Below are 16,837 nucleotides of genomic sequence, written 5' to 3' on the forward strand. Positions count from 1 at the left end.
GGGATCGCCTGGAATTTATGATGCTCATTCTTAATAAAAAAAATAATAAAATGGGAAAGCTTTGAGGATTTCAGGCTTCTTCATTTCCCTGCTCCTTGTGGGGTTGGAGTTTGTCCCCTTTTCAGCCCAGGCTTTCCTCCATCTCTTCCTTTCTCCCTCTCCTTTCACTTCTGTCTGTACTGCGCTCTCTCTCTCTCTCTCTCTCTCTCCCCGCCCCCCCCCCCCCCCCCCGCCTCGGCCTTGGCTGTTCCCGCCCCCCCTCCCAGACCGCTGCGGTCCCTGCTCCCCCATCACACACGCGAGCTGACAGGTAGGGGGCGAGGGGGGGAGGATTGGGTAGGGAAGAGGGTGGAGCCGCCAGCGCTGCCCCCTCTACCGGGGCTGGCAGCTCGGCAGAGTCCTACGCCGCGTCTGGGAGAACGAGTCCGACTCGGCTCTCGGCCAGGGCCAGTCCCAGCCCGGGCCGGCCCCGTGCCCAGCCCCTCCTCAGCCGCGGTTCCGGGGCCCGGGTAAGTCCGCCCTGTCTGCCGTGTGTGCGCCTGCCCCCATCTCCGAGCACCGTTCTCTCTGCTGTCTCTTTGTCTCTCCCGTCTCTTCCGTCTCTGGCGCCATCTCCATTCGGGTCTCTGCCTGCCGGGAGGGGACAGTCCGCGGCTGGCCAGGTGGGGCGGGGGGTTAGGTCGGGGGGAGGGGGTGGGGGGGGGAGGCTGAGCCCGGGGAGAGGCAAAGTTTCCTCAAGTTCGGGCTGCCGGGGGAGTACCTGTGGAGCCGGGCGCTGCCCGCCGGGCACCCCGGTCCCGAATCCTCGGGCTGCTCCCTCGGCCCGGCTGAGGCGGGAGCCGAATGCCGGAACCTCGGCCGGCTTCGCGGGGTTGGCCAAGGTTCCCGGGAAGGGGCGAGCCGGCGACAGCAACGCCCGGGCACCGGGAGCTCCAGAACCTCGGACAGCTCCCGGGGGCTTCTCCCAGTCCCGCTGCGGAGGAGGGGGAGGAGGAAGGTGGGGGCAGGGCAGCCGGCGACCTGGAGCTCCGGGGGAGAAAGTTTGCTTTGGACGCGCTTTCGGGGGGCCCCGGGCTGAGAGTGGGGAGGCAGTCGGAGAGGAGATGGCTTCGGAGTCTTCCTCCGGCTCTCCGCTCCCTTCCCTCGTCCCTCTCTCGGGCCGGCGCTGGCCGCGGGGCTGCCCGGTACAACCTGTTTGGGAACAGACATTATCCCACCCCCGAGGCACGGGGCCCGCCCAGTGCCTGCGCAGCACCTCCGTTAGGGAGCGGGGCTGGCTCTAGGGAGCAAAGCCGGGCGCCCGGCTCCCCGCTCTCCCCCTTCCACCTGGCCTCTCGGATCTCCTTCTACAGCCTCTCCTTGACCCCCTCCTTCTCTCCTCCTCTTTCTGCTTCCAGCCCTGCCATTCACTTGCCATCATTTATTCCCGAGGGAGAGGGGAGCCGGGGCTGGGGAGCCCGAAGGAGGGCCGGGGCCGGGGGAGGGGAGCGGTTCGGAGGCCCCATCCCGGGCAGCGGGGGCGGACTTGGCCCCCGCCTCCACGTTCCGCGGGCTCGGTCCGAGGCGAGGGAGGGAGCCCCCGGCTGAGCCCCGAGCGGAGGCCACGCCGGCAGTCTCGGCAGGCGGATGGCCCCCGAGCCCGGACTCTCCTCGCCCCTTCCCTTCTTCCCGCAGGCTGCAGCCCGGACCATGAGGAGGCAGCCGGCGGCGGCGGCGTCGGGGACGGAGCGGCGGCATCTCGTGTAGCGGGCGCCGGGGGCCGGGAAGGGGCGGCCCGGGGAGGGCGGCCGGCGCCATGGAGCCCACTTACTCGCTGACCGCGCACTACGACGAGTTCCAGGAGGTCAAATACGTGAGCAAGTGCGGCCCCGGCAGCTCCGGGGGAAGCTCCCTGCCGCACGGCTTCCCCCTGCCGCGGGCCGCCGCCGGCTCGGGCCGCGGCGCCTCCGGGGCCGGCTTGAGCCGCTGGAACCGGCGCGAGGTGTGCCTGCTGTCGGGGCTGGTGTTCGCCGCCGGCCTCTGCGCCATCCTCGGGGCCATGCTGGTCCTCAAGTACCTGGGGCCCGGGCCCGGCGGCGGGGGCGCGGGCGCCGCGTGCCCCGAGGGCTGCCCCGAGCGCAAGGCCTTCGCCCGCGCCGCGCGCTTCCTGGCCGCCAACCTGGACGTCAGCATCGACCCCTGCCAGGACTTCTACTCGTTCGCGTGCGGCGGCTGGCTGCGGCGCCACGCCATCCCCGAGGACAAGCTCACCTACGGCACGATCGCCGCCATCGGCGAGCAGAACGAAGAGCGCCTGCGGCGGCTGCTGGCCCGGCCCAGCGGCGGGCCCGGGGGCTCGGCCCAGCGCAAGGTGCGCGCCTTCTTCCGCTCGTGCCTCGACACGGCCGAGATCGAGCGGCTGGGCCCCGGGCCCATGCTGGAGGTGATCGAGGACTGCGGGGGCTGGGACCTGCGCGGCGCCGGGGCCCAGCGCTGGGACCTCAACCGGCTGCTGTACAAGGCGCAGGGCGTCTACAGCGCCGCCGCGCTCTTCTCGCTCACCGTCAGCCTGGACGACAAGAACTCCTCGCGCTACGTCATCCGCGTGAGTGGCCGCGGGCGCGGCGTGGCCGCCGAGGCGAGGGGGCCGGGGGCCCTCGGGTCACCGCGCCCTGGGCTGGGCCGGGGCCCCCACGCCCACGCGCGCCGCCGGCCCGCTTCCTACTGCTCGCCCCGAGGGGCCGGGGCTGAGCCCCCCCATCCTAGCCGGTGGTGGAATCCCTCCACGCCACTGGGTCGCCCTGGGTGGGTCACGCCTGCCACCTGGCTCTCGGTTTCCCCGCCTGTAAAACGCCGGCAGCTAGCTGGCTTCCCTAAGGGGGCCCGCCCTGTTCCCTCCGCTTACATCCCGCGGGGCCGCCTCGGGTCCCGGAGTCCGCGTCCCTCCTCTACAGAGCGAGGGGCTTCGATTAGATGACCCTTAAGGGCCTTACAATCCCAGATTTAGGCTCCTCTGAGAAGAGGGCGCCCATGAGACGAAGACTGAAGGTCACCCGCCCCTACTTACAAGCTGCCTGCCTCCTAAGCGCCCAGGCCAGCGTGATTTATCCCCCTTTCGTAGTTGGGGAAATTGAGGCTCAGAGAGAAGTGGTTTAGTCAAGATCACAGAGTCAAAGGCGGGCTTCGTACCCAGAGGGAGCCTCCGGGGGGATGCTCGGGTCCGGATGCCCCCAGAGAACAGCAAGGGGCCAAGCTGGGAGGGGGGGCGGGGAGGAGTCGGCAGGTGCTTAGGGGACGCGAGCTGGACCACGGTGGCCGTTCCTCCTGATAGCCCTCAGTGCGAGAGGAGAGGGGAGGGAGAGGGGAAGGAAGGAGCGAGCGGAGAACGGGGGAGCGGGGACGGGAGGAGGGGAGAGAGGGGAAGGAAGAAAGCGGGAGGTGAGGAGGTAATTTCCCCTGGAGTAATTGCGGTGTTTAGCGGAGCAGCGGGGAGCCCGCAATTTCCCAGGCCACAAGCGGGCGGGCTGCAGGGAGGGAGGGAATTCAGAGCGGGGGCGGCCGCTCCGGAGCCGTCAGCTGTGTGTATGTGGGGGAGTGCGGGGGAGGGCACTGGCCTCCAGCAGCAGGGGGCTCTAAGTGTGGGGCTCCGGGCCCCCTGCCGGGTGTGTCCCCGGCATTCTGGCAGTGAGCAGCCTGGAAATCCCGGCCTCGCAGCCACAGGGGAGTTGGGAGCTGGTCTACTAAGCCACTCGTTTTACAGATGAGGAAACTGAGGCCCAGAGAGGGCGGCCGGCTTTCTCCACCAATTCTGGGATGTCTGGCTAGGGAGATCCCAGCCAATGCCCACCTACTGCAAGGAGCGACTAATGTGTTTATGTCTCTGGCATGTGGGTTCCCAGCAGAATAATCGGGACTATCTTCTCGGTTCTCTCCCCCCACACCTGAGTTTCCCCTTCAAAAAACAAGAACAAACCCTTCTCTCCTGACTCACAGATTTAAAAACTGAGGCCTAGAAGGGACAGGGTTTGAGGCTGGAAATGGCCTTAGAGGCAGAGGCTTCAAACTCCTCATTTTGTAGATGAAAATCCAAATGGGGAACGAAGGGCTGGGCCTCAGAGTTGGACTTCTCGTCCTAGCTCTTCGAGCCAGGAGATCTCGGGGGAATTCTCTCGTCTCCCCAGGTGACAACTCTCTAAGATGAAGGAGATGAGACCAGATAACCTTTAAGGTCTCCTCCTGAAGCCAGGGCCTCTGCCTGCAGAGCCAGCACTCCAGGGGGTAGAGGAGAAAGGATAAGAGCAGAGTTCAAACTGAACTCCTGGCCTCTCGGCCCTACCCCAGCTGAGATGTGTCCTGTCCTCTCGGTTCTCCCAGATTGACCAGGATGGGCTGACATTGCCCGAGAGAACTCTCTACTTGGCCCAGGACGAAGAGAGTGAGAAGGTAAGGAAGGGGAGGAGGGGGACAACTGCAGCACAGGAAGGGCAGAAGGGGAATGAGTCCCAGAAACAGGCTCCTAGGCCAGGGACAGTACCGTCGGGGTAGGGATGCTCTTGCTGGCAGCTCAGTCATTTTCCACAAAGGCTGAGCTGACCTATGTTGGGGGGGGCCCCCAGATCCTGGCTGCCTACCGGGTGTTCATGGAGCGGCTGCTGAGCCTGCTGGGGGCAGAGGCAGTGGAGCAGAAGGCCCTGGAGATTCTGCAGCTGGAGCAGAGGCTGGCCAACGTGAGTGAACCCAAGCACCCCTTCTTCCTCGTAGTACTGGGCCCGAGCTCCAGCTGCAGCTGGGGCAGAGGCCAACGGGAGTGAACCCAAGCACCCCTTCTTCCTCGTAGTACTGGGCCCGAGCTCCAGCTGCAGCTGGGGCAGAGGCCAACGGGAGTGAACCCAAGCACCCTTCTTCCTCATAGGCTGAGCCCAAGCTCCCAGCTGCAGCTGGGGCAGAGGCTGGCCAACGTGAGTGTCCCCCAGCACCCCTTCTTCCTCATAGCGCTGAGCCTGAGCTCCCAGCATGGGCTTCAGGCACTTCCCTCATTCCTACCCCTCGCCTTTGTGCTTTGGAGCTGGAGCTTTGAGTTCCCCGGAATCCCAAAAAGAGAGAGGGGAGGCCATGGAACTGGCCGATCGCTCTCACAGCTGATTCGAACCTGGGGCCACAAAGCTCCCCCCCCCTTCCGGAGAGGTTCCGGCAGAGGATCCCTGTTAGACTAACGACAGGATTGTAGGGTCGCTTTTCAAATTTCTCATCATTCGTCCAGTGGAGGAGCATTGATTAATTAATTACCCAAGATGTTCGGGGCCGTTGTGGAAACACAAGGATGGAAATCAAGCAGCACTGCTCTCACAGCTCACCTCCAGATGGGAGGGACAACAAATACACACGGAGATATTGATCTGTTGTCTCGACGTGGCCTTAACCTCTGAATATCCCTCCCCCACTCCAGCCCAGTATGTTATTCCTATTCAAAAAATTCTGAGGAGAGGAAAGTCACTGACATAACCCACGGCGGATCATCCTGCCTGGTTCTCACGCACAGGCCCCGTCTCTGCAAGGGAAGGGTGGAGAGCATTCCTCCATTCCTCTTCCTTTGATCACTGTGCTAAAGCAAGTTATGTGGCCATGAAAGTGGGTTGTGGGACACCAGGAGTCCTCCACAAGAGGGGGGTCGTGGGGTGCAGATCCAAGGATGACCCTGTTTTCCCCATCAGATAACTGTGTCGGAGTATGATGACCTGCGCCGGGATATCAGCTCCATGTACAACAAGGTGACCCTGGGACAGCTTCAACAGATCACCCCGCATGTGAGTAGGGCCCCCCCCCATGGGAAGGGTTGGAGTCTGAGGAGAGCTGGAGGAGAGCTCAGGGGGTCTGCTCTTTCCCAGGGGACAAGGGAAAAGTGTAAATGTGTGTGTGTGTGTGTGTGTAAGAGACAGACAGACAGACACAGAGATAAGAGGAGAGACAGAGACAGACAGATACAGAGACAGAGAGAAGAGAGAGACAGAGAGACAAGCAGAGAGCACTTGGTGGGTGACATGGTTGAGGAGCTGGGACCTGGGAAAATGCCTATAAAGGATTCTTGGTGAGTCCCCGGGAGGGGCTGATTCAGCTCAGGATTCTGGGTGGAGGGATTCATTGAAACTTGAAAGGGGGAACAACAGCCAGGCCAAGGCTGCTGAGAGCTCCAAATTTGAATCTTGGCTCTGCATTAATTACCTGTGTGAGCTTGACTAGGCCATGTCCTCTCCCATCCTTAGTTGCCTCCTCTGTTTGACTACACGATCCCTAAGGAGGCTCCCAAGTCTAGATCCACGGACACTCATATGGTGCTTCTTCCCATTCTTTGCTCTGTCCTCCCTTCCTGATCTTCCCCAGGAAGAGTAAAGGAAGCTGGGACAGCTGGGAAGCTATCAGTCAGGCCCTCCATTATCATGCTCTTTCTGAAGCTTTCTGCCTGAATGAGCTTGGACAAAGTACTTGCCTTTCTTGGGGATCAGTTTCCTCCTCTGTCAAAATGAGGGGCTCAGACTGACAGGTCTCTGAGGGTCCTTCCATCTCTAGATTTGTGGTTACCAACCAATGGCTTGGGTTCATCAGATCAACAGATGTAAGAGGTTGGCGAGTCCTTCATGTAACACATGAGGAAACTAGATGTTCCACAGGGAGCCTGGAGTCAGGAGGAGCTGAGTTCAAATCTAGCCTCATTCACTTCCCACCTGGGTAATCCTGGAAGTCACTTAACCCTATTTGCCTCAACTTCCTCCTTTGTAAAATGGGGATCACACTAGCTCCTACCTCCCAGGGCTGTTGTGGGGATCAAATGAGAGATTTGTAAAGTTCCTAGCCCCGTGCCCGGCACATCTGGGCTCTCTGTAAATAGATGATGATGATGATGATCGGAGACAGATGTCTTGAGCAGAGATCTAGAGCTCACAAGCACAGCCAGGTGCAGCCCCCTCCCTTTATGGCTGAGGAAACAATGTAAGTGCAGAGGATGAGTCGAGTAGCCCAGAGTCGCTCGGATAGCGAGAGATGGGGATGGGATCCACATTCAGCACTTCTCCGGCTGGACAGGAGCGCCAACACAGACACTAGCACCCAGTGACTGTGACCCTGGGACGGTTTGGCCCCTGTGAAATAGGACCCTACGGCTTAAAGCTCTGGCTCTTTGGGTTCCTGGGAAGGAAGTGCCCTGTAGCTTTTGCCTCTGGGTTATTCCTTCCTGCCCTTGCCGCCCCCTGCAGCTCCGGTGGAAGTGGCTGCTGGACCAGATCTTCCAGGAGAACTTCTCGGAGGATGAAGAGGTGGTGCTTCTGGCCACAGAGTATATGCAGCAAGTGTCCCAGCTCATCCGCTCCACACCCCGCAGGTACCTGCTCCCCCCCCCCCGCCCCCGCCGGCCCCGGCAGCTCATGGCAGTGACCCCAGGGAACCAAGGTTGACTCTCCCTGCCCAGGGCCCACGGTCCACAGGGCCAGAAACTTCTGCCAGGGCTCCCTGCAGCAGGAACGTGGTTTCTACCTGTCAGCTCTGCCCAGAGGATGTGCCTGGGGACGCCCTGTCCCCGCTCCAGGAAGCACCTTGATGGCAGCCCGGGCATCGGGTGACCTGGGGAACTGTGGGCAAGTGGCCAGTTACCTGTTGAGACCTTATTTCCAACTGGAACAACTGCCTTGCTTTCCTCACAGGCTGCTGACCTGCGATTCCTCCCAGTCTCCATAGCTTTAGGCACCCAAGGCACCCTGTTCACATGTGACCCCAACCTTGCCTCGCTAATTTGAGACCCTGGGCAAGCCCCTCCCCTCTCTGTGGCTTATTTCCTCACATGTAAAAGAGAGTAGTATTAGATGCTTTTGAAGGGCTGTTGTGAGCCCAAAGGAGCCAAAGCAGCACTCTGGAAACCTTGAACTGCTCTATAAATCTCAATGATCCTCCTCCTCCTCCTCTCCCTCTTCCCCCTCCTCCTCTCCCTCTTCCCCCTTCTCCTCCTCTCTCTCTTCCCCCTCCTCCTCCTCTCCCCCCTCCTCCTTCTCTTCCTCCTCCTTTTCCTTCTCTTCCTCCTCCTCCCCCTCTTCCTCCTCCTCCTCCTTACCATTATCACCACTAGTGAAAGGCTTTGGTGTGTGATCGAGGGCTGCCTTTGACATCAGGAAGAGCAGGAGTCAAACCTTGCCTCTGACCTAGGCTGACTGTGTGACCCTGAAAACGTCCCTTAACCTCCCAGTGGCCCCTGCTCTCTAAAGCAATGCTCGTAGAGAAGGTTCCCGCATGCATGGGTAGGGTTTATTTACCCAGTCAATGAAAACTGAGATCTCACCCAAAGTCTTTTTGTGAATGTGAAGGTTAAAGGGAATGACTTTTGTGGAAGGACTTTGACAAGCTGGGAGAGCTGCAAATAAGGGGCACCGGAAATGGGGGAGCTGAGAATAAGGGAGGCTCCTGCCCCTCTGCTCTGCTGTGCTATGAGGCTGGGGCTCTGTCCAGGTCCTGGCGCCCAGGTCCCGGGGCTGAGTGAGCCCAGAGTCCCCCGGCTTCCTCAGCCGCCCCTTCTCCCCTCCCAGGATCCTCCACAACTACCTGGTGTGGCGGGTGGTGGTGGTGCTGAGCGAACACCTGTCCCAGCCCTTCCGCTCGGCCCTGCACGACCTGTCCCGGGAGATGGAGGGCAGTGACAAGCCCCAGGAGCTGGCCAGGGTCTGCCTGGGCCAGGCCAACCGGCACTTCGGCATGGCGCTGGGGGCCCTCTTCGTACACGAGCACTTCTCTGCCGCGAGCAAAGCCAAGGTTAGCCCATGGGGGGTGGGGGGTCTCTGGAGATCCGGGTTTGAATTCTGCCAGTCTCCTCCTAGGTTCCCTCCCCCTCTGGGATACCAGCTGTCAGGGGTTGGGGTCCAAGGCATGATAATGACACTGGAACAAGTCAGCCAGCCTCTCAGAGCCCAGTCTGCCCACCACAGGGGGGCGCCAGCCCTGCCTTTCCACCTCAGACACTTGGGAAGATCTGGTTAGTAGAGGGTGAGCTCCTTGGGGGCGGCCTCTGTTGTATTCTCAGCACGTTGTGCCCGTAATAAATTCTACTTGAATTGACATGAAACTAAAATGGCGAGCTCTGCCCCACATTCAGAACCTCCCTGAACTTCGGGAGCCTCAAAAGCGATGAAATCAAAGGGTCCAAGTCAAGAGGGCCAAGGGCGAATCTCAGAGGCTTGCTGTTTGTGGGACCCTGGCCCAGTCACTCCCTGAATCACTGGGATGAACGGCCTCCAGGCTTCCTTCCGGCTCCTGATTTATAAGATCAGGGTCTCAAAAGACCCTCCTAGCTTGAAATCTGACTTCTGTTTTATAGAGGCGGACATTGAGGGTCAAAGGTTAGAGGAAGGATGTTGGGTGTGAAGGGCAGGGGCCACTTAGGGGTGACGATGACATGTCACTGGGGGGAGGGCTGCTGGAACAGACAGAAGGCGCTCTCTGGGGTGTTGAGGTCCAGGGATAGGGACCCCCCTCCTAAATCTGCCCTGACTCCAACCCACGGACGCTGACCCGGTGCGGGGCTGACTCATGCCCACCACCCCAACTTCCCAGGTGCAGCAACTGGTGGAGGATATCAAACACATTCTGGGCCAACGGCTGGATGAGCTAGATTGGATGGACAAGGAAACCAAGGCGGCTGCCAGAGCCAAGGTACGAGGCCCCGGGGCGGGTTTGTGGAGGAGGCCGGAGGCCCGGGCTGCTGCCTCTGTCCCCGACCGTCTCAGTCTGGAGCCCCTTTCTGGGCAGGGAGCAGGAGGCCTCCCTTCTCCCGCTGCTTTCTGGTGCGAGAATGGTGCTTCTCAGCTGGGGCAGCCCGGCACCGCCGCCCCCTGAGCTCCAGGCCTCGTCCCCCATCCCCCTCGGCCCTTTCAATGCATCGTGCTCGTGTCCTCCAGAAACCTGCCCCCTTTGTCCCCAGCTGCAGTACATGATGGTGATGGTCGGCTACCCCGACTTCCTGCTCAAGCCTGAGGCGATAGACAAGGAATATGAGGTACAGCCCCTCTGCCCTCCCTCTGCTGGCTGGCATTTGTCCCCCGCTTCCTCGGAAGGACCAGAGAGGAGTCCTTCCTCTTCTTCCTCTCCCCCGCTCTTCTTCCTTTTCCTTCCCCTGCTCTTCCTCCTCCTTTCCCCTTGCTTTTCTCCCTCCTCCCCCCTCTCTCTTTCTTCCTCTTCCTCTAAATCTTCCCCTTTTCCTTCTGCAGTTTGAGGTCCATGAGAAGACTTATTTTAAGAACATCTTGAACAGCATCCGGTTCAGCATCCAATTATCTGTCAAGAAGATCCGGCAGGAGGTGGATAAGTCCGCGTGGGTACCCCCGGCAGGGAACTGGGCTCGGCGGGTTGAGAACCAGAGGTAGCATTTAGGCTGGGGATTCTGGGAAACCAGATGAGGCTGGAGCCGGGGACACAGGGTCTCATCTCTGGGCAGGGGCCGTAACTCGGCCAGCCATAACTTGGCAGCGGTCTCTGCTCAAAACACTGACCGTGACGGGCTGGGCCGTCCGCGTTCTGCTGGGAGACCTCCAGGGGGATTTAGGCTTCAAGGGTCCTTAGAGACCCTACCTCTTGAGACCCTCTTACCAGGGGGAGTCTTCACTGACCCACAGTCGCCATAACTCCCCCACTGTTCCTGGTCCTGCCCTCTGGGACTGAGCCCGTTCTCCTGCATCCTCCTGGGTCTGCCCTCCAGGGTGTGGAACAGCCAGTACCCTGTGGCCTCTTCTCCCCTAAGTTCGCCCTCCCGGTTCCTGCCTTATATGAGGGACTTTCCGAAACCCCCTCTTCCTGTTTGCCTCCACTGTCCTCAACCGTCCAGAACTTACTGTTCCCCTCAAGATGTCGTTCGAAGACAGGAGCCAGCCGACGATCGTCCCTCTGTCTTGGGAGTGAAGCTGCTCTTAAGCCCACCCCGGTGTGCATTTTGCCGGCCTCGTGGCAATGCCATTGGCTGATCTCTGGCTCGAGGCCCACTAAAGCCCTCAGCTCTTTTTCATGGGAACATCAATTTGCTTTAACCGCATCAGATTATAGGCGAATGTGGGTACCCACCGGGCACTCGGACCAAAGGGCTCATGAGAGTGGATGCAAACCCAGGGAAAGTGAGGCAGGGGGCATGAGTGCTTCAGAGGATGCAGGTGGTCATTTGGGGGAGGGGAGGGGCATTCACAGGGAAGATTGGTGGGATGTGTCCAGAGGAGGCTTCTGGGACAAGGAATCCTAGAGGCCTTCCCCCCCCCAGCTAAGGCCACAGGCTGCCATTTGCCTGGGTCCGCAGGCTGCAGCTCCTGGCTGTGTGGTGCTGCAGGGACGGCTCCTCCATGTCTGAAGCAGTCTCGGAGTGCGGGGGGGCAGGGAGGGAGAGCGGGCGGGGGCAGGTCCCGAACGCAGGGCACAGCCTGGCAGCTGCGGTTGAACCCCCTGAGGAAGGCCCCTCTTCTTGCAGGTGGCTGCTCCCGCCCCAGGCTCTGAATGCCTACTACCTGCCCAACAAGAATCAGATGGGTGAGTGAGGCCTCAGGTCTCTGAGGAGTTCTGTGGGTCAGAGGTGGCCACGGCCCGGAGATGGCAAGGACCAGGGGGCCCCCGAGCAGGGGGGGGCAGGCCTGGGGGAGCCCAGGGAGGGCAGAGCTGGAGGTCCCGCTCACTCACTAAAGCGAGCCTGGGGTTTGGGGAGTTCCCTCTGGAGGCGGCAGCTGGGGTCCATCCTGACCGGGGGCTTCTCTCCACAGTGTTCCCAGCCGGCATCTTGCAGCCCACACTCTATGACCCCGACTTCCCACAGTGAGTACTTGGGCCTGTCCGCCTCAGCTGCCCTCCTGGCAGGGCCTTGTGCATGGGCAGGCCCGGCTCAGCCTGCCTCGGGCACTGGGGGAGACTGGCTTCGGGGGCTGGGGGCTCCCGGAGGGAGTGAGACCAGAGAGGTTAAAATTTATTCAAAGTGATACTTTTTCCCCCTGAGGCAGTTGGGGTTAAGTGACTTGCCCAGGATCACAGTGTTAAATGTCTGAGGCTGGGTTTGAACTCGGGTCCCCCTGACTTCAGGACTGGGGCGCTACCCACTGCACCCCCAGCTGTCCCCGAGGTGACACCTTCTGTAGCTGGCGGAGCATTTCTGCAAAGATAAACAGTGTCAGTTGGGGTCAAATCGGAGGAGAAGCCTCGTGGCCACTGGGACCTTGAGAGCGACAGCCCTGCGGGGTCACGGGATTGGAAGCCAGGCTCTGGACTCCCAGCCACCGACGTCACCCCCTGCCCAATGAGCCCACGCCCGAGCAGGGCCCTGGTTGTTGGGGTGGGTTTGGGGGAGACGGGCAGAGAGCCTCCCCGAGGCCTGACCCGGCGCTCTCCGGTGCCCGCAGGTCTCTGAACTACGGGGGCATTGGCACGATCATCGGGCACGAGCTGACCCACGGTTATGATGACTGGGGTAAATGACGCTCCGGCTTCCCAGGTTCCTTCACCCACGGCTGTGGCCCAGATGCCTGTTTTCTCTGCTACCCCCTCCCGCACTGGGACTCCCCTCTCTGGCTCCCACTGGCCCGGGCTGGGTGTGGGAGAACCCATCCCCAGCCCCTCCCGGGACCCAATCTCCCAAAGCCCGGGGCGGGCGGGACAAGGGCGGGAAGCCGGGTCCCAGGCTCAGGGCCGGGGTCGCCCACAGGGGGACAGTACGACCGCTCGGGGAACCTGATGCACTGGTGGACGGAGGCCTCCTACAGCCAGTTCCTCCGCAAGGCTGAGTGCATCGTCAGCCTCTACGACAACTTCACGGTCTACAACCAGCGGGTGGGTGCCCCCCCCCCACAGGCTCCCAGATGTCGGCACTGCCCTGGGCTCGCTGGGGCTACGTCCCGTGGGCAGCGGCTCCGAGCAGGAGCATCCCCAACTCCCAGTGCAAGAAAATCCCGGGCCTTTGGGGCCCTGAAGAGCAGGACTTAGGGGGCAGTCTGGGAAGGGGAAAGGAGCCCAAGGGCCCAGATTCAAATCCTGCCCTGCCCCTTCCTATACATGTGACTTCTCTGGGAGCCTCAGTTTCCTCTCCATAAGACAAGGGGGTTGGGCCAGGGGCCCCTTCAGCCTCTAGCTCCAGGCCTGGGGTCCCAGGACCTATTGCTCAGGCCCTGGCCCCACTGAGGCTGAGGAAGGGAGGAGTGTTCATCAGAACAACTGCTCCACAGGTCAGCGGGAAGCACACGCTGGGGGAGAACATCGCAGACATGGGGGGCCTGAAGCTCGCCTACTATGTGAGTGCTGCCCGTCTCTGCCCCGCCCCTTCTCCCACGGGGGACCAACGGGAAGGAGGGTCCTGGAGCCAATATGACCTTTGTCCTTCCTGAGCCCTCGGGCCACCCCCTCCCCCACCAGATTGGTCCCTGGGGAGAGAGGAAGGGGGGCTCAATGAGAACTCCGTGTCCCTCCCAGGCTTATCAGAAGTGGGTGCGGGAGCACGGCCCAGAGCATCCTCTCTACCGCCTCAAGTACACCCACGACCAGCTTTTCTTTATTGCCTTTGCCCAGGTACGAGCCGGGGCCACTGGGTCTCCCTCCTATCTGCGTCTCTTGCTCACAGAGCTGCCCCACCCAGGGCTTCTGGGTAGGAAAGGGGGATAAGCATTTCTAGAACACCTACTGTGTGCCAGGCACAGTGCTAAGTGCTTTACAAATATCAACTTGGTCCATCCTCACACAAGCCCGAGAGATAAGGGTTATCACCCCCATTTTACAGATGGGAAAACTGAAGCAGTCTAAATCACCCCGTTAGTAAATGTCTGAGGTGGGATTTGAACTCAGGGCTTTCTGCCTTGTCTCGGATACTCCCTTTGTGATCTTGGATAAGTCGCTTGACTATAAAATGGGAGGGTTGGACTCAATGGTCTCTGGGTTGGACTCAATGGTCTCTGGGGTTCCTTTCCCCTCCATTTTGGCCCAGAACTGGTGCATCAAGAGGCGCTCCCAGTCCATCTACCTTCAGGTGCTGACGGACAAGCACGCCCCGGAGCACTACAGGTACGGCCGGCCTCCGGTCTCACCCCCAAGAGGCAGCGAGGATGGGGGGGGGGGCACAGCCAGTGCTCTGCTTGGGATCTGCCCACCTGGAGGCAGATCTTGGCTGGGGATCCCGGACGAGACCCCTTGGCCTCACTGAAGCTTAGCGTCCTCCTCTGAAAACGGGTAAAGCAGATTTGTGAGCTACTGTTCTAGTCCCCAGGAGCCTGGGGTGCAGGGGCCGGCTCTGAAACCTCCAGGCTGCGGGATCCTGGGAGCGTCAGTCTCACCATCCCCAGGACTGTGGGATTCTGGGAAAGTCAGTCTCAGCATCCCCAGGGCTCTCCCTGCATTTCAGAGAAGGCCCCACCGCCTGGGGGGGGGGAGGGGAGGCAGGGCAGCCCCGGTGAAAGCGCCCCCAGGCACTGTCCCGGTCCCACCACAATTTGCGCTGATTTTATGGCCTCAGGTTCCTAACCACCCTCTGAGGAAGGGATTAGCATCAACCCCATTTTGCAGATCAGGAAACTGAGGCTGGGGCAGGGAAGGGGGGGGGAGGGGGCAGGGTAGTTGCTGACCGCGCTCCCACTCTGTGCCCCGCAGGGTGCTGGGCAGCGTGTCCCAGTTCGAGGAGTTTGGCCGGGCCTTCCACTGCCCCAAGAACTCGCCCATGAACCCGGCTCAGAAGTGCTCCGTGTGGTGAGCGCCCGCCCCGCCCACCGCCACCCACGTCCCCAGCAGCGCCCGGATGGTGACGTCCTCTCCCCCGGGGGACAAAGGGCTCCGCCTTGTGGGGGCCTCGGGCGGGGGGGGGCCTCGGGCTCTGGGCCTCGGGCCCGGCCCAGCAGGTAGATTAGCCCCCGGGAGGGGGCGCCCACGGGCCGGCACGTGCTGGACGGGAGCGCGCCAGACGGGGCTGGGGGAGGGGGGATTGGGGGGGTCTGCCCGCCCCCCAGGCAGAAAGGGAGAAGCCATTTCTAGGGGGCGGAGGGTCCCGGGCCCGCTGCGGGGCGGGCAGAGGGGGCGGGGAGGGGCTCGGGGGCACCGCGGGCGGAGCTTGTACATACAAAGTCAGCGTCGCCACGTTCTTGCTGCTCAATCCGGTCAATAAAGCTGCGTGACTAGCGAGCGTCGTAGCTCTGCACGTTCCGCTCAGCAAGATGGGGGGGCAGGGCGGGGGCAGTGGGGGGGGGGGCAGTGGGGGCGGGGGGGGCAGTGGGGGCGGGGGCAGGGGGGGGGGGGGGGGGCGGGTGGGAGAGGCGGCGCAAGGGCGGGGAGGCCTGGAGACCCCTGCCGCGGGCGCCCCCGACTTGCCGCCATCACGCCTCGGGCTGCTCGGGGCCCGAGGGAAATGACCCCGAGAGGCACCGGGTGCAGGGAGGCCTCGCCTGGACGGCGGAGGAGCTGGGTTCAGATGTCACGTGTCACCCGTGGGCTTTCGGGTCATTTCTTCACTGCCGGCGCCTCGTTTCCTCATGTTAAACGAGGCTCCCGAGGCCTCCGCTCCTGGGAGGCAGCTGCCGCTTCCCGGGGGGCCCCGGGCTAGGAGGGGACCAGAGAGCGCGCCCAGTTCAACCGCCTCCCTTTCGGGACAAGGAAACCGAGGCCCGCAAGCGGGGGGTGGTGGTGAAGGGGGGAAGGGGGGCTTCCTGCTCTGCGCTTCCCCCCCCATTCTGTATCCCCCCTCCCTCTCTCCCTCTCCCCTCGCCTCTCTCCCTCCCCCCTCCTTCCTCCCCTCCTCACCCGGAGCCTCCAGGAGTGTCCCTCTCCCGGGCAGCCTCCGGAAACACCCCCAATCAATGACAGGCCTTAATGAGCCCCATCCGGGGTCAGGACCCCATCCTGTAAGTTGTGAGACCTGGGGGGAGGGGGGAGGGGAGAGCCAGAGCACTTGACATTGGAGTCAAGTACTTGTCCAGGTTCTCCCTGGACGTTCTTTGGCAAACGAGTTAGCCCCTAGACTGATCAGCAAGCATCTATTGAGCACCAACTACATGCATCTATTGAGCACCTACTACATGCCAGGCAGTGGCTAACGAAGGAAACAAATGGCAAATAACAAGATACAGAATCCGCGACCTCCTCTGCACCGTGAGCCGGAGTTAGGTGACCTGCCCAGGGTCACTAGCATTGGAGGTAGTGGCTCCAATTCTGGCTGCAGGGCCAGGGCCGCCTGTAGCTGTCCCTCGGCTCGGCGCTTCTGAGGTCGCTTCCAGGTCCAAATCTCTGACTCTGTGGCTGCAGTTCCCGTCCCCTATCCCAGCCATAATCGCCTGGGTCTCATTTCCATGTGGCTAAGGGGCCGGCCTCCACACCATTTGGGGGTTCCCGGCAGCTCAACTCCCCTCGGTTTTCTCCTCTGGGTAATGGGCATTAAAATACCTGTAGCCTCAGGGCAGTTAGTGAGGCAGAGCACCAGCCCTGAGGTCAGGAGGAGCTGAGCTCAAATCTGGCCTCAGACACTTAACACTTCCTGGCTGTGGGACCCTGGGCAAGTCACTTACCCCCAACTGCCTCAGGGAAATCATAATAAAAATAAAACAAAACACCTGTATCCTCATCGGCTGTTGTGAAGCAGTGAGGCCAAGTTGAGCACGAGGCAGATCTTGATGCTTTATGAATGTTTGCTCTGTGTAATTCCACGAGGCAGCAGTAGCTGGAAGCTGGCCTCCGCTCTCCCTGACCCACGCTTACCTTGGAACTTCTCAGCATCCCCAAGCAACTCTCCGAGGGTCTTAATCTTCATGGGTAGAGAGACTTTCCTCACCTGGGAGTTCCCAACTGGGAAATCCCAATCGGACCCTCCCAAGCTACTATGACTTTTTTTTTAAATTTG

The 16,837-nt window shown here is 61.5% G+C and overlaps 1 protein-coding gene across 2 annotated transcripts; it reads left to right on the forward strand.

Annotated features, from left to right (window-relative positions):
* Window positions 1-395: 395 nt before the first annotated feature.
* ECEL1 (endothelin converting enzyme like 1) lies at window positions 396-14,911 on the forward strand. Of its 2 annotated transcripts, XM_031968140.1 has the most exons (18): window positions 396-662; window positions 1,675-2,584; window positions 4,354-4,422; window positions 4,596-4,706; window positions 5,691-5,783; window positions 7,227-7,351; window positions 8,544-8,766; window positions 9,565-9,663; window positions 9,932-10,006; window positions 10,218-10,321; window positions 11,459-11,517; window positions 11,745-11,796; window positions 12,375-12,442; window positions 12,677-12,801; window positions 13,194-13,259; window positions 13,438-13,533; window positions 13,946-14,022; window positions 14,605-14,704. In XM_031968140.1, the coding sequence occupies exons 2-18, from the start codon at window positions 1,796-1,798 to the stop codon at window positions 14,702-14,704; spliced, it is 2,331 nt and encodes a 776-aa protein (XP_031824000.1). In that variant the 5' UTR covers window positions 396-662; window positions 1,675-1,795. The 2 variants fall into 2 exon arrangements, with proteins under 2 accessions (XP_031824000.1, XP_031824001.1); XM_031968141.1 differs by lacking the exon at window positions 396-662 and having other exon boundaries at window positions 1,796-2,584; window positions 14,605-14,911.
* The last annotated feature ends 1,926 nt before the right edge of the window (window positions 14,912-16,837 follow it).

Source organism: Sarcophilus harrisii, chromosome 4, assembly GCF_902635505.1.
Source record: "Sarcophilus harrisii chromosome 4, mSarHar1.11, whole genome shotgun sequence".
Taxonomy (NCBI): domain Eukaryota; kingdom Metazoa; phylum Chordata; class Mammalia; order Dasyuromorphia; family Dasyuridae; genus Sarcophilus; species Sarcophilus harrisii.